Below are 16,624 nucleotides of genomic sequence, written 5' to 3'. Positions count from 1 at the left end.
CAGTACAGGGATCCAAACACTTGACATTGGTGCTACAACACTGCACTCTAACTAACTGAGCTAACCAGCCAGCCCCCCCCCCCATTTAAAAGCATTTAGATAATTTCTCATTACTCTTAAGATGAATTCCAAGCTCCCCAACATGGCTAACAGCCCATGATCTAGCCCATCAATTTTCCTCTTGAGTCAGCTCTCATTACTTTTCCCTTCATATACACACCCTTTTAATTCTTCATATGTGACATGCTTTCTTTTGCCCCTGGACCTTGCTACTCTGCCTGGAATGCATTGTCATCCTCTTCTAAGGGCTCATTCTTACTCTTCTGTCATATAATAATTTAACAGATCTTGACCCTGAAAAGCTTTTTATATGCATGTGGCCTACATCTGATTCTCAAAACAGCATCAAAATCAAAAATTACATAGTCCCTCTATGTTTCTATAGTATCCTATATGTTTTCAATCATGTCACGTACCACATCTATCTTAAATTGTATGAATTTTCCAGTTTCTACCACTTGACCTAGCACTAAATACTTGTTAAATAAACAAATGATCTGCCAGAACCACAGTCATACTTCCTTCAATTTACCATTTTATTTTTCTCTCAAGAATAATCTGTTCTTCAGGGACGAATGTAACATGCTAATAATGCCCAAGTAAAGAAGCAATTCATTTTTTAAAGTAAATAAAACGACTGTCAAAATGATGTAAAAATGGACAAATGGTAGTTAAGAGCAGACATGTTATATTTTAAAGTGAAAAGACCTGGAAAAGCCTTTTGATATGGTTACATAATATTTAGTGTTTTAAATTTGCACTAAAATAATAGTATTATTTCATAATTCTTATAATCTATTACAATATGAACTGCTAAACACATAAACCTACTTACATTAATACCCAAGACCTATATTTTTCCCAGAAAATATGATAATAAAAATACATATTAACACATGAAGAAAAGTTATGAGAGTTATCTTACTTTAATATCCAAGAAATCACTCCAAGTTGTTTTATGTGAAATTGAGTCATACTGGTTCTAAAGGATAACCTTAAAATCCACTAATTTTTAGAAATATGATCATATCTAAAAATAAATCTAGTAATAAATTATTTCACTGTAATACCTCAATCAAAAGTATGTACTTTTGATTGTTGCATTTCATAATACAGTGTCTCAGGTGGTATACAGTCATTTTCCCACAGTAACAGGAAAAGTTGAATTTAAACAGAAATAATGCTTTAGACAATGAGTTTATTCATATAAAGAATAGAAATCAGAATCCACAACATGCTATGCAGTCAATTCTTAAAGAATAAGCTTTTCTCAGTCCTCAAATATGTGGCTATCAATATAGTATAAAGTCTTAAAGAATGGTGCCATAACCCAAGGAAGGGTACTAATGAATGACTTATTCTTGTTCCTCAGTGCCCTGGGATTGGCATGACAGTATGACAGACACCATGTAATTTTAAAACCTATCAGCTATTTCTACAATGTACAAAATTCATTATGTACTTGGTGACAATAAATTCTGATAAACAACCCTGTCTCCTCCTCAATAAGTTTTCTTCCAATATAGGTTGGTATATTTTATTCTTCACATATTCCACTCTACAACTATGCACTTACATGAGTTTCTTCCACCTAGGAATAAATACATTGTTGGCTACTGATGCAGTCTTTTTAGTAAAGTCATATTGAGAATCTGTTCAGAATCTGCTATAGTACATTTACTATCTCTGCTTCATGCTATATATGCATAGGTTCTGTACTTTTTGTCAAATCATGGTGATACAAAGACATTTGTTTGCAGTTTATAACCTTTTACCATAAATCAATGGCCCTCTCAGTTTTAATCAGTTTTACCTCTTCCTTGAGAAATATTTACACTAAAATGTTTTACTATTTGCATGTCCTTATTTTTATACAGGCTATATCAAATCTTAGTCCTATGTTATCACCAAACTAGACATTCTACTTTTATAGTCACTCAAAACTTTTATTCTTATACAAAGTATCATTACTTTTATAGAATTCTTCACTTATCACTAATCCTACGAGTTGAGTGAGGAGTTATTTTTTATAAAAAAAAAAAAGCTTATCATTTCACAAGACATATGAAGGCACTGACTGACTAGTTGCAACACACTTTTCCTCAGAGTATTTCTATTATGGTCACTCGTAAATATAATGGTACTTCAAAAAGTTCATGGAAAGATTGTGTTGTCTTCTAATTCTATTTTTCCATGAACTTTCTGAAGTACCCTCATAGGTGAGAAAGCCACTGTTAAATAAATAGCAAAGGTCTTCTGTACATTTTCATAAAAGTGATTAGCTACATTTCCATAAAATGCAGCTGATAACTTTGGAAAGTGAAAAAAATTAGTCCTTATACTTTAAGAACCTGCTGTCAGAATAAAAATGATGAAACAAAAAATTTTCTGAGCTTTACTGAGATTGTATGTCTCTTTAAGAGCCATTTACGAGGAAAATTACAAAGGAAAGGTCCAAAAGGCTCCACTTAGTAGATATAAGCTAATAATTACAGGGTTGATCTGATTTTATAAATATATATTATTCTTTTCTCTCCCTCTTCTCACCCATTTTTCATAAAATATGACTAAAATAAATTCATTAACACAATAAATACAATCTGAAGGATCTCTTGCTAGGACTGCTAGCTGGCCTTTTTCTCGTAACATTACTTCGATATCACAGAGCTTTCTTCATTCTATATGGATGAAAAAAATCAACTTGATGTAAACAAGTTTCTAGTAAAAGGGTTTGTCATAAGTGAGCTTCTGTATATATATATATACACTGTCACAAAATTAGTTTATCATTCCACTAGTGCCTAAGTTCAGACAATTGCTTGAGCCCAGACCAAGACAATCAAACTTAGACCATGATATTAAACTATCCACCCTGATGTATAAAAAAACAGAAACCCCTATAGACCACTTTGTGTATCTAAAATTGAAAATACAAAGAATGAAACAAAAACTAGGAATTATGAGATGTATAACAATTAAATTGCTACGGGAAATGGGCCAAGTCACAGTTTCTTTTCTCTCCAAATCAAGAAAATGGGTTCCTTAAGTTACAGATCTCTAGCCACCTTCCTCCCATCCGACCAAAAGCAGGCAAGAGGGCACACCTGGGGTACTAGACAAGGAGCTGTGAGCGCCACAGGACCCTCCTGCCTGGAAGGAGTCAACAGATCACACCTGGGATCCTAGGCAAGAAGCTGAGAGCAACAGATTCCCCCTCCTTGCCTGAAAGCAGGTAAGAGAACATGCCTGAAGTCACAGACAGGGAGCCGAGAGCCGCAGCCCCCGCCCCTGCCAAGCAGGCAACAAAACATGCTGGGGAGCCCTAGGAGAAAACTGAGGGCTGCATCCCCTACACCCAGAAGCATGCAAGAGAGCACACCCAGGTTCTAATCTTGAATATAGCCTTGTTGAAATAACCCAAAATAAACCAAAATAAAGGAAAAAAAGAATTTTAAAAAATGAAAAAAATCTAAGAGAGCTAGCAGACAACCTTAAGCACACAAACATTTGAATCATGGGTGTTCCAGAAGTGGAGAAGAAAAGAAAAGGCATGGGAAACCTATTCAATGAAATAATAATGGAAAACTTCTCAGGTATAGGGAGAGACATGGACCTGCAGATCCAGGAGGCTCAAAGATCCCTAAACAGATTCAACCCAAAAAGATCCTCACCAACACACATTATAGTCAAACTGACAAAATTCAAAGACAAAGAAAGAATTTTAAAAGAAGCAAGAGAAAAGAGCCAAGGCACCTATAAGGGAGCCCTCATCAGACTAACAGCTTCCCCAAAGAAACCGTACAGACCAGAAGAAAATGGGATGATATATTCAAAATACTAAAAGATAAAAAACTGCCATCCAAAAATACTATACCCAGCAAGGCTATCCTTCAGAAGTCAGGAAAATAGTGTATTTTCCAGACAAACAAAAATTGCAGGAGTTCACCGCCACAAGACCAGCCCAACAAGAAATCGTCAAGGAAGTACTGAATCTGGAATACGAAAAATTATAATCTCTACCATGAATACACAACAAAGAACAAAACCCACTGATAGAACAAAAACGGAAATGAGAGAGAGAAAGAAACTAAATCTTACCACCACAAAAAACCATAATGACAATGTAATAATGCTCCTGCTTTATTTAGGATTTAAGTAATTTCAGTCTTCTCTCTTTTTCTCTTGGTCAGTATAGAAAAGGTTTGCAAATTTTGTTGATGTTTTTAAAGAATAAACTTTTGGTTTTGTTGACTTTCTCCATTGCTTTTTAATTCCCTATTTCATATATTTCTGTTGTAATCATTGTTACTTCCCACTTATATTTGCTTTTGGTTTAACTTGCTCTACTTTTTCTATTTTCTTATGGTAGAAGTCTACATTACTGATTTGAGATTTTTCTTATTTTTAATATAGGTGTTTAAAGTATAAATTTTCCTCTAAGCACTGTGTGAGCCCTGTATCCTATAAATGTTGGTATGTTGCAGTTTGATTTTTATTTCAAAGTACTCTCTAATTTCTCTGTGATTTTTCTTTTTACCCATTGTTTATTTAGGAGTGTGTTCTTTAATTTCCACATATTTCTGAGTTTTCTAAATTTCCTTCTGTTGTTATGATCAGAGAACATATTTTCAATGATCTTAGTCTTTTTAAATAAAAAGACTTTTTTAAAAAAAGGAAATATTTAAACAAACTAACAAAAAATGTTCATGGAAAGATTTCCATTATATTTCAATTCTATTTTTCCATGAACTTTCTGAAGTGCCCTTGTGTTTCTATTCTGTTTTATTGATTTTTTATATAATTTATGTTGCTAAACTTAGATACATAATTTCTGTTCTTGATTTCTTTATTAAGTGGACTTGTTGATTTACTTAAAAATTAATCTGCCTTCGAATAGTTTACTAATCTTCTGTTGAAATTAATTTACTATTTGTATGCTTTTGGATGTCTTCAAAGAACTATTTCAAGTAATTGTACAGATTATAAAACGAAATATGTAAATTTTAATTAATTTTACATTTCCAATCTTGGTGAAAATTTGAAGCCCTATTTTCTACAGAGTATTTTGTTATTCATCTGTTATTTAGTTTATGTATTTGTTATTTGAATAAATAAATATGCATATCCTTGTTGTATTTTAAATAAATAAATATCAATAAAAATTTTTTAAAATTGTAGATATCTAATGACCAGGTTAATGCCAATAGAAAAATTGGAGGTACACTGGTTAAGGTTAATTATTTAATTTGTTCTTAGGTAAAACAGAACTTGCAAATATGATGGTGGATTTCATCATTAGACAATTATCACTGTTAAGTAAACCAAGGGCATACACTATAAAAATATGAATTAGTTCAATTTGCTGGCATTTAAGATGAATGTATTTGTAGCTGGATACCTGTGCTGTGACAGCTCTTGTACATAAGGCTAGTGAAGCTAGACTTTGAAAAATAAGCAACAGTCACAAATAAGTTACTGAGCAGGCAAGTGACAGTTTACATTAGGAAGACATAGTTAAGAGCCCAGGCCAGTGCCCGCCACACAGAGAGGCCTGAGAGCTGCTAGGCACACACGCCCCAAGTCAGCCATGCCAGAACAGGCAGGAGCCGCAGGACCTCCAGCCTAGGTCAGTCCCCGCCGCCTAGAGAGGCCTGAGAGCCACTGGGCCCACATGCCCTGATTCAGCCATGCCAGAACATGCAGGCTCCGTGGGACTCCCAGCTGAGGCCAGTCCCTGCTGCCCAGGGAGGCCCAGGAGCCACCAGGCCCACATGTCCCGAGCCAGCCATGCCGGAACAGGTAGGCCACTGCCCAGAATTGGCAGTCACTTCAGGATCCAGGTCAGACATCAGAGGGGAAAAAGTGGACCATGATACCCCCTGCCACAACGACTAAACACCAAAGGAAAGATAACAGAAATATGAAAAATCAAGAAAGTACATCGCCACCAAAGGAAAATAATAATAATTCTCAAGCTCTAGATCCTATAGAAGAGAAAGTCCCTGAAATGACTGACAAGGAATTTCGATCAACAATTCTAAGGAAACTAAATACGACATAAGAAAACTCAGTTAGACAACACAATGAAATGAGAAAAAATATACAGGACCTGAAAGAAGAAATGTACAAAGAAATCAATGCCCTAAAAGGGAATGTAGCAGAGCTTGTGGAGCTGAAACATTCATTCAACAAAATAAAAAACACAACAGAGAGTCTAACCAGCAGGCTAGAAGAAGCAGAAGAGAGAATTTCTGACCTTGAGTACAAGCTGTTTGAATTAATGCAGGCAGACTAGAAAAAAGAAGAAAAGAATTTAAAAAATTGAAGAAAATCTAAGAGAGATAACAGACAACCTTAAGTGCTCAAATATCCAAATCATGGGTATTCCACAAGGGGAGGAAAAAGGAAATGGCAGTGAAAACATACTCAATGAAATAATAGTAGAAAACTTCCCAGGTATAGGGAAAGTCACAAATAGTCAGATTCAGGAGGCCCAAAGATCCCCAAACATATTCAACCCAAAAAGGTACTCTCCAAGACATGTGATAGTCAAACTGGCAAAACTCAAAGACAAAGAAAGAATCTTAAAAACTGCAAGAGAGAAGCGGCAAGGGAGCCCCAACCAGAATAAAATTAGAATTTTCATCAGAAACCCTAAAAGCCAGAAGGAAATGGGATGATATATTCAAAATACTAAAGGACAAAAACTGCCAGCCATGAATACTTTACTCAGCAAGGCTAGCCTTCCGAAATGAAGAACAAATAGTATATTTCACAGACAAACAAAATCTGCAGAAGTTCACTACCACACGAACAGCCTTACAAGAAATTCTCAAGGGAGTACTCGGTTTGATACCTAAAAAGCAACCATCACTGCCATGAATACTCAAGAAAGAACAAAGTCTACCAGTAAAATAAAAATGCTAACAATAAAGAAAAAAATAGTTTATCTACCACCGCAAGAAACCAACAAACACAGAAGACAAACAGAAAATGAAAAAGAAAGGAACAAAAGATATTTAGGACATCTAAACAAAAATTAATAAAATGCTAAGACTAAATCAACACCTTTTAATAATAACTTTAAATGTAAAAGGATTAAATTTCCCACTCAAAAGACCCAGATGGACTGACTGGATTAAAAAGATGGGCCCAACAATACGCTGCCTTCAAGAGACTCACCTCACCTGTAAAGACACACATAGATTAGGAGTGAAAGGATGAAAAAGGATATACCATGAAAATAGAAATGAAAAATGATCTGGAGTAGCTATTCTTATATCAGATAAAATAGACTTTAAAGCAAATACCATAAAAAGAGATAAAGAAGGCCACCATATAATGATGAGGATCTATCCATCAAGAAGACATAACAATCATAAATATATACGCACCCAACGTCAGAACAGCCAGATTTATAAAGCAAACACTATTATATCTAAAGAGTGAGATAGACACTAACACCATAATTGCAGGGGACCCGAATTCTCAACATTTGACAGATCATCAAGACAAAACATCGATAGAGAAATGCAAGATCTAAACAACACTTTAGACCATTGGACTTGGCAGATATCTACAGAACATTCCACCCAACAACCTCAGAATATTCATTCTTCTCATCAGCACATGGAACATTCTCCAGGATAGACCACATATTAGGTCACAAAGCAAGTCTCAACAAATAAAAAAAAAAAAATTGGAATTATTCCATGTATTTTTCTGATCACAATGGATTAAAATTAGAAATCAATAATAAATGAAACTCTGGAAACTACACAAACACATGGAAATTAAACAACATTCTACTTAATGACATATGGGTCCAAGAAGAAATTAAACAAGAAATCAAAAAATTTTGCAAAACTAATGAAAATAATGACACATCATACCAAAACCTGTGGGACACAGCATAAGCAATACTAAGGGGAAATTTATCGCATTAAATGCTTACTTCAGAAGAATGGAAATATGGCAAATAAACAACCTAATGCTTCACCTTAAAGAACTAGAAAAACAAGAACAATCCAAACCCAAAGTTAGTAGACAAAAAGAAATAATTAAGATCAGAGCAGAACTAAATGAAATAGAAAACCGAAAAATGATACAAAAGATCAATGAAACAAAAAGTTGGTTTTCTGAAAAGATAAATAAAATTGACAAACTAAGAAAAGGAGAGAAGATCCAAATAACAAAATTTAGAAATGAAAAAGGTAATATTACAATTGATACCTCAGAAATACAAGGAATCATTACAGACTACTATAAACAACCATATGCCAACACATTTGAAAATCTGGAGGAAATGGATAACTCTCTGGATACATACAAACAACGAAAACTGAGCTAAGCAACAACATGGATGGACCTTGAGAGAATTATAGTAAGTGAAACAAGTCAGGCACAGAAAGAGAAATACCACATGTTCTCACTTATTGGTGGGAGCTAAAAATTAATATATAAATTCACACACACACACACACACACACACAAAACCGGGGGGGGGGGGAAGAAGATATAACAACCACAATTATTTGAAGTTGATACGACAAGCAAACAGAAAGGACATTGTTGGGGGGGAGGGGGGGAGGGAGAAGGGAGGGAGGTTTTGGTGATGGGGAGCAACAATCAGCCACAATGTATATCGACAAAATAAAAATTAAAAAAAAAAAAAAAAAGAAAACTGAGCTAAGAAGATATAGAAAATCTGAACAGACCAATAACAAGAAAAGAGATTGAAGCTGTTAGCAGAAGGCTCCCAACAAAGAAAAGCCCAGGACCGGACAGGTTCACTGCACAGTTCTACCAAACCTTCAAAGAGGAACTGATATCAGTTCTCTACAAACTATTCCCAGAGGCCATTCTCCCAAACTCATTCTATGAGCCAAACATCACCCTGATACCAAAACCAGACAAAGATACATCAAAAATAGAAAACTACAGGCCAATATCCTGGATGAATATAGACACAAAAATTCTCAGTAAAATACTAGCTAACAGAATACAGCAACACATACACAAAATTATACACTATGACAAAGTGGGATTCATCCCAGGGATGCAAGGTTGGCTCAACATATGCAAATCAATAAATGTGATACACCACATCAATAAAAGCAAAGACAAAAACCATATGATCATCTCTATAGACACTGAAAAAGCATTTGACAAAATTCAACACTTGTTCATGATAAAGACTCTCTACAAATTAGTTATAGATGGAAAGTATCTCAACACAATTAAAGCCATATATGATAAACCCACTGCCAATATCATCCTGAATAGGGAAAAGCTGAAAGCTTATCCCTTAAGAACAGGAACTAGACAAGGAGGCCCACTCTCACCACTCCTATTCAACATAGTGTTGGAAGTACTAGCCAGAGCAATCTGAGAAGAGAAGGAAATAAAGGGCATACAGATTGGAAAAGATGAAGTCAAACTGTCCCTGTTTGTGGATGATATGATCCTATATACTGAACAGCCTAAGGTCCCTACAAAAAACTCTTAGAGTTGATAAACGATTTCAGCAAAGTCACAGGATACAAAATCAACACACAAAAATCAGTAGCATCTCTATACTCCAACAGTGAACATGCAGAAAAAGAAATCCAGAAAGCTAGCCCATTTACAATAGTCACCAAAAAATAAAATACTTAGGAATAAAGTTAACTAAGGATGTCAAATATCTGTACAAAGAGAACTACAAACCACTGTTGAGAGAAATTAAAGAGGACAGAAGACGATGGATAGATATCCCATGCTCTTGGATTGGAAGAATTAACATTGTGAAAATGTCCATATTACCCAAAGTGATCTACAGATTTAATGCAATCCCCATCAAAATTCCAATGACATTTTCCTCAGAAATGGAAAAAACTATAAAGACGTTTATATGGAATAACAAAAGACCATGCATAGCCAAAGCAATCGTGAGCAAAAATAAATAAATAAATAAAGCTGGAGGCATAACACTACCTGACTTTAGACTATACTACAAAGCTATAATAACCAAAACAAAACAATGTTCTTTTGCTCATATACATTATAATCTTTATTTAATGGCATTTATAAAGAACAAAAATTTTACTTGTAAACTAAGAAAATTATTTACATTTATTAATTTCAGATTATATTCAAAAATTCTTCATTGAAAATGGCAAATGGTAAGCTTTGGTAATCACACTCACATAAAAAAGGTATTGGATGATTTGATGTAAACCACACTACTCCATTATTACTTACCAATAAAATTTATCCACAGAAAGAAGCAGAATAACTATTAAACTTTGCAAAAGACATAAACTGCAAGAAGGGTCTAGGAAACTAAAACATATGAACTCATTTTAAATTATTCTGAGGAAACATTTTTTAAAAATTGTACAGCCATTTCACTAGAAACAATCATATGTAAGTTTTGTTAGCTGTAACCTATTATATATTATTTATAAAGGCTTTAGGAATTAAAAAACAAACCAACCCTGACTTTGTTCATAGTTTTAAAGTTACAAAAATATTAATAAGAATACTAGTGATTTCTTTTATATTTCCTTGAAAACATAAACCAAACACACTTACTGCTGGTTTTTTTCATTTAGAGTATTCAGGCCCTGGAGATCAGAGAGAGGTGTTCTGGGATTTTTCCGGGTTATGCCTAGTCCAAAAAAAAAAAAGGAAAAATTTTTAAATCAGTGTTAAGAAAAACTAAACAATGAAACAATTTCTCTAAAGACAAATTAAATGAATGTATCTCAATAACAAATGTTTGCTAAATACATCAGAAAAGTCTACATAGTAATATGAACCAAGTCCCATAACGGCCAATTATAAATCTAACTTGGTAAACAATAAACCCAATTTGAGAATTTAATAAAGAACCTTTATTTTTTCTTCCTTTAAACATTAACATTAGGAAATACAAGTGTAGCTGGGCTGACAGCCTAGAAGTGTACAAGTTATTTTTTTCCTTTGATATTCAAAAAAGTTCTAATGTGACTCCTTTCCATAATTTTTCAGCAATAAATAAATATATTACTGACATGAACTATAGGTTTTAGATATCAATTAATGTTACAAATAAAGACACTGAGAATCAAAGAAGACAAATTGCTTCCTTAAGTGTTACTAATATTTTTTAAAAATGCAATTTACTGCAAGTTATATGATAAATAATTAAGCTCTGTAAGCATAAGGCTATCAATTTTCATAATATACACATAAACATTTACTACAGGTAATATACTGTGAGAACAAAGAAATAAAAGTATCTTTATTTGAGATGACATAATATTATATGGAGAAAGTCGTGAATCCACAAAAATCTATTAGGACTATTAAACGAGTTCAGCAAAATTATAGGAAACAATATCAATACACAAAAATCAATTTTATTTCTATACGACAGTAATAAATAATCTGAAAATTAAGAAAACAGTTCCATTAGTAATAGCATCAACTAATAGGAATAAATTTAACAAGAAAGTACCAGTTATGTACACTGAAAACTATATAACATCAGTAAAAGGAATTAAGGACAACAAATAAACGGAATGCCATCAATGCTCATGAATTGGAAAACATAATATTGTTAAGATGGCAATGTCCCCAAAGTGATCCACAGATCAATGCAATCTCTATTAAAATCCCAGCTAACTATTTTTGCAGAAATGAACAAGCTGATCCTAACATTAATATGAAAATACAAGGGTCCCAGAATAGCCAAAATGATCTTGCAAAGAAAAACAAAGCTGGAAAACTCACACTTCCCAAATTCAAAATGCACTACAAAGATACAGTATCAACACAATAAGGTACTCGCATAAAGACAGACAAACAGATCAACGGAATAGAACTGAGAGTCCAGAAATAAACTCTTACATTTATGATCAATTAATTTTTGACAAGGATGCCAAGATAATTCAGTGGGAAAGGAATCATTTCAACAAATAGTACTAAGAAAACTATACATCCACATGCAAAAAGAATGAAGTTGGATCAAAGACCTAAATGTAAGTGCTAACACTATATAATTCTTTGAAAAAATAAGAGTAAATTTCCAGACATTGGATTAGGCAATGGTTACTTAGAAATAACACTAAAAGCACAAGCAACCAAAGAAAAAGAAGAGATAAACTGGACATAATCAAAATTAAAACTTTCTGTGCTTTAAAGGATACAACTACACTAAGAAAGTGAAAACATAACTCACAGAATGGTAGAAATTATTTGCAATTCTGATAAGGAATTAGTATCCAGAATATAAAAAGACTCTTAAAAACCAATAATAAAAAGACGATAACCCAATTTAAAAATGCACAGAGGATTTGAATATATATTTCTCCATAGAAGACATACAAATGGCTAATAAGCACATGAAAAGATGCTCAGCACGATTAGTCATTAGAGAGCTGCAAACTAAAACTACAATGAGATACCACAGTTCAGACCCACTAGGATGGCTAGAATCAAAAAGAGAAATAGTAAGAATTGTCAAGGACCTGGAGAAATCAGAACCTTCATACACTGCTGAATATGAAATGATGCAGTCACTTTGGAAAACAGTTGATGGAGTTTGGATGTGTTGTTCCCTCCAAAACTCATGTGGAAATTTGATCTCCAACATGGTAGTGTTGGAAACTGATTGAGTCATGGGGACGGATCCCTCATGAATGGATTAATGCTCTCCCAGGCGGGGGGTGGGGGGGGGAGTAATGAGTGAGTTCTCACTCTATTAGTTCCCGCGAGAGCTTGTTGTTTATAGGACCCTGGCACCTCCTCTCTCTCTCTCTTGCTTCCTCTCTCGCCATGTGATCTGCTCATCCCCACTGGCAGCCTGCTATTTTCCGCCATGAGTAGAAGCAGCATGAGGCCCGTGCCAGATGCAGCTGTCCCAGAACTGTAAGCCAAATAAACCTCTTTCCTTTATAAATTACCCAGTCTCAGGTAGTTCTGTTATAGCAACACAAAATGGACTAATAAACAGTCTAGCAGTTCACCAAGAAATCAAACAGAGTTACCATATGATTCAGCAATTCCATTCTTTAGTATATATACCCAAGTGAATTGAAGATATATATCCAAACAAAAACTGGTACTGGGAAAAAAATATGCCCTGTTATTAACAAAACAGCACTGTGAAGAGGTTCATTTTCCAAATACATTAGAATGCATTTTTTCTTCTATTGTTCAATTCCTACTCCATGGGCACCAATTATCCCTATGACAGATTATTATTTTATATCTTCCATATACATTCTTTTCTTCTGCATATTGAAACATAATCATCCCAGGCCTTTCTTCAACATCAGTAATTCTATTTTCAGCTATATTTCCTCTATTCCTTGGGCTCATATATGGTGTCATTTTATGTCTCTCCTTGTTTTATTAGCTCAAAAATCTATTTTCAATATCATTCTGACATTTTATAGTCTTAAATTTGTACTACTGCTTTATCAGATTCAGTCTTAAATTCTTTTATACTGTGAAGTGCTCACAGAGAATTTTCTTCTCTTTTTTGGAATATCCTCCACAAACACAATAGGGTAGCTCTTTTTTGAATATTATTTGACTTCCTTATTTCCCTCTACGTAATGATTTTTTACATTAATTACTAAATATTTTAAACATAAAAGAGAGATAAGGAATAGTATACAGGCTGAGTATCAATTACCCAAAGTGCTCGGGACCAGAAGTGTTTCAGATTATTTCAAATTTTGGAATATTTGCATTATACTTACTGGCTGAGCAACCCTAATCCAAAAGTCTAAAATTTGAAATGCTCCAATGAACATTTCCATTGAGTGTCAGGTCAGTGTTCAAAAAGTTTCAAATTTCAGATTTTCAGATTAGGGATCCTCAACCTGTACTAAACATCTGTGATGGATGACTCATATTAAAAAATGAAAACCTGTACCCTTCCCTCCTTGATCCCATTCCAAAAGCATCAGATCCCAAGATCTCCCACCTGTTGGAATTATTAAAAGAGGACTTTAAAACTACCTTACAGAGAGAAAAATCTAAATAAAAGGCATTGTCTCATGCTCTCCTGTGCTCCAGCTGCAACACGCTGACAGCCCGCAGAGAGAGAACGTGCATACTGATGCATTGAGGTGTCTCGTCTGTGGTTTTTATTTTCGCCGGCTTCCTCATGCCTCTTTCAAGGACTCGCAAACTCGACTGGAACTGCTCTCCGGCAAAATGGCGCCAACGCGGGGCTCGAATTAGGTCCTCATCAGATACCTCGGATCCGCAATAAAGACAACACAACAAGAACTCCTCGCCTTCAAATTACAAAATAAAAAAGGGGGAGCTGGCGTGGCCCACGCCATGGCAGGATACTAAAGGAGTCAGCTTGGGCTGCCCTCTCCAAGTTGGCAAGGCCGCTGGATGGAGAGCTGCTGGCAAGGCCGCAGCTACGAGCACTTGCTACAACCCATCAGGGTTCCTGCCTCGGCTTCGTGGCTTTTGCCTTCTCTTTCGATATTTTGGTTAGCATGGCAGTTCTCTGAATTCCCAAAAGATTATAAAAATAACACAAATAATTATACGGTCATTGAACTAAACATTCCCACAGAGGATCTGAGTAAATTGGACAATTCAAAATTATCCCCTTATGATAAATTGACCACACCAACATATGTTTCAAAAGCACCGCTCATGACTAAATATGAGCTGCAGCCTAATATAAGTTGGCAAACATCATTTACTGGAGGTTATATTAATGGCAAGAGAACGGTTGGCATTAATGAGAAATTATATGATTGGGACAAATTAAGTATATGGGAACAAAACTGTAGAACCCCCTTTACTTGGTGGTATCCAGTTTTAAATAAATCATTAAGAATTAGATATTGGGATAAAAATAGATGCTGTAAAATTATTAAACCTCCAAAATTAGACCTAAGAGGCAAATGTAACTGGTTTTGTGAGGGATGGTGCTGTGCACAAGGACACTTTAACATTTAGATCAAGATTATAGGGCCACAGCGAATGCATAACCTCAAGATGTGCATGATAATGCTGCTCAAATATCCCCTGTTCTTTTTCCATATCAACAGTAGGTTCATTCCATTAGAACATAAGATCATTACACCCCCATTAGAATTTAAATGTTAGCATTGTTCCTTTTAGCAAATTTGTACTTATTTAGCAATAGACATAGGTCATATGATAGTACTGTCTATCACTTTGTAACTGCAATAGTCCCACCACGTTAATAGGGTAGATATTAACCACAGCTTACCAACCAGAAGAGGTCACAGGTTAACTTCAGGACAATGAGAAGATGGTCCCAATCTGATAGATAACCTGATACCAGAAGGAGGAAGCACGAGCTAATCACCTGAGACGTGCTAACGAAGGAAAAAAAACTGGCTTCCCCTGTCCTTTTTAAATTATTAATTCAAGCTTGCTGATGTAATAAAAATGATACCCAAAAACCCCCTGCAGAGAAAAATCTAAATAAAAGGCGTTGTCTCATGCTCTCCTGTGCTCCAGCTGCAACACGCTGACAGCCCGCAGAGAGAGAACGTGCATACTGATGCAAAAAAATAAATAAATAAAATAAAACTACTTTCATAATTATGTCCAAAGACTTAAAGGAGAAAATGGTCTTCATGAATTAACAGATAATAAATCTCAGGAGAGAAATGGAAACTGTAAGAAGGAACCAAATGAATATTCTGGATCTGAAAAATAAAAATTTCTGAAATAAAATATTTACTCCATGGGTTTAAGAGGAGATAGGAAATGGCACAATGAATTTGAAATCAGATAAATAAAAATTATCCAGTGTGAAAACAGAAAGAACAAAAACAGAAGAAAAATGGACAGTCTGAGCAATCTGTGGGATGATATCAAATATTCTAAGAAAATGTAAATGAAATCTCAGAAGGAGATGGAGTTTGGATGTGCTGTCCCCTCCAGAACTCATGTGGAAATTTGATCTCCAATGTGGCAGTGTTGGAAACTGAATGAATCATGGGGGTGGATCTCTCATGAATGGATTAATGCTCTCCCGGGCGGGGGGGGGGGGGGGGGGGGGGCGGGCGGGGGAGAGATTAATGAGTGAGTTCTCACTCTATTCGTTCCCATGAGAGCAGTTGTTTAAAAGGCGCTGGCATCTCCCCCACTCTCTCTCTTGCTTCCTCTTGCTATGTGATCTGCTTGTACCTGCCAGGTACCTGCCAGCTCCCTGCTACTTTTTCACCATGAGTAGAAGCAGCCTGAGGCTCATGCCAGACACAGCTGTCTCAGAATTGTAAGCCAAATAAACCTCTGTTCTTTATAAATTCCCAGTCTCAGGTATTCTGTAATAGCAACATAAAACGGACTCATACAGAAGGAAAGGAGAAATTGTAGAAGAAAAAATTTTTCAAAAAGTATTGCCCCCAAATTTCCTACATTTGATGAAAAACAATGAAGCACAGATCCAAAAGATGCAGCAAATCCCAAACAAGATATATATAAGTATAAATCCTACCTAGGGATATCAGAATCAAATTTTTGAAAACCAAAAATTAATAGAAAAATTTTTAAGCAGCCAGAAGAGGAAAAGATACATTATATC

The 16,624-nt window shown here is 35.0% G+C and overlaps 1 protein-coding gene across 1 annotated transcript in view; it reads right to left on the bottom strand.

Moving 5' to 3' along the window:
- MYO9A (myosin IXA) overlaps window positions 1-16,624 on the bottom strand; it is a 301,341-nt gene that overhangs the window by 146,864 nt on the left and 137,853 nt on the right. The window contains exon 15 of the mRNA XM_063090574.1: window positions 10,636-10,711. Within this exon, the coding sequence (XP_062946644.1) occupies window positions 10,636-10,711 (76 nt within the window). The remainder of the gene's footprint in view (window positions 1-10,635; window positions 10,712-16,624) is intronic.

The sequence above is a fragment of the Cynocephalus volans genome, chromosome 3 (genome assembly GCF_027409185.1).
Source record: "Cynocephalus volans isolate mCynVol1 chromosome 3, mCynVol1.pri, whole genome shotgun sequence".
Lineage (NCBI taxonomy): Eukaryota > Metazoa > Chordata > Mammalia > Dermoptera > Cynocephalidae > Cynocephalus > Cynocephalus volans.
Note: the sequence above shows the minus strand (reverse complement) of the source record. Positions and strands in the feature narration are given on the sequence as shown.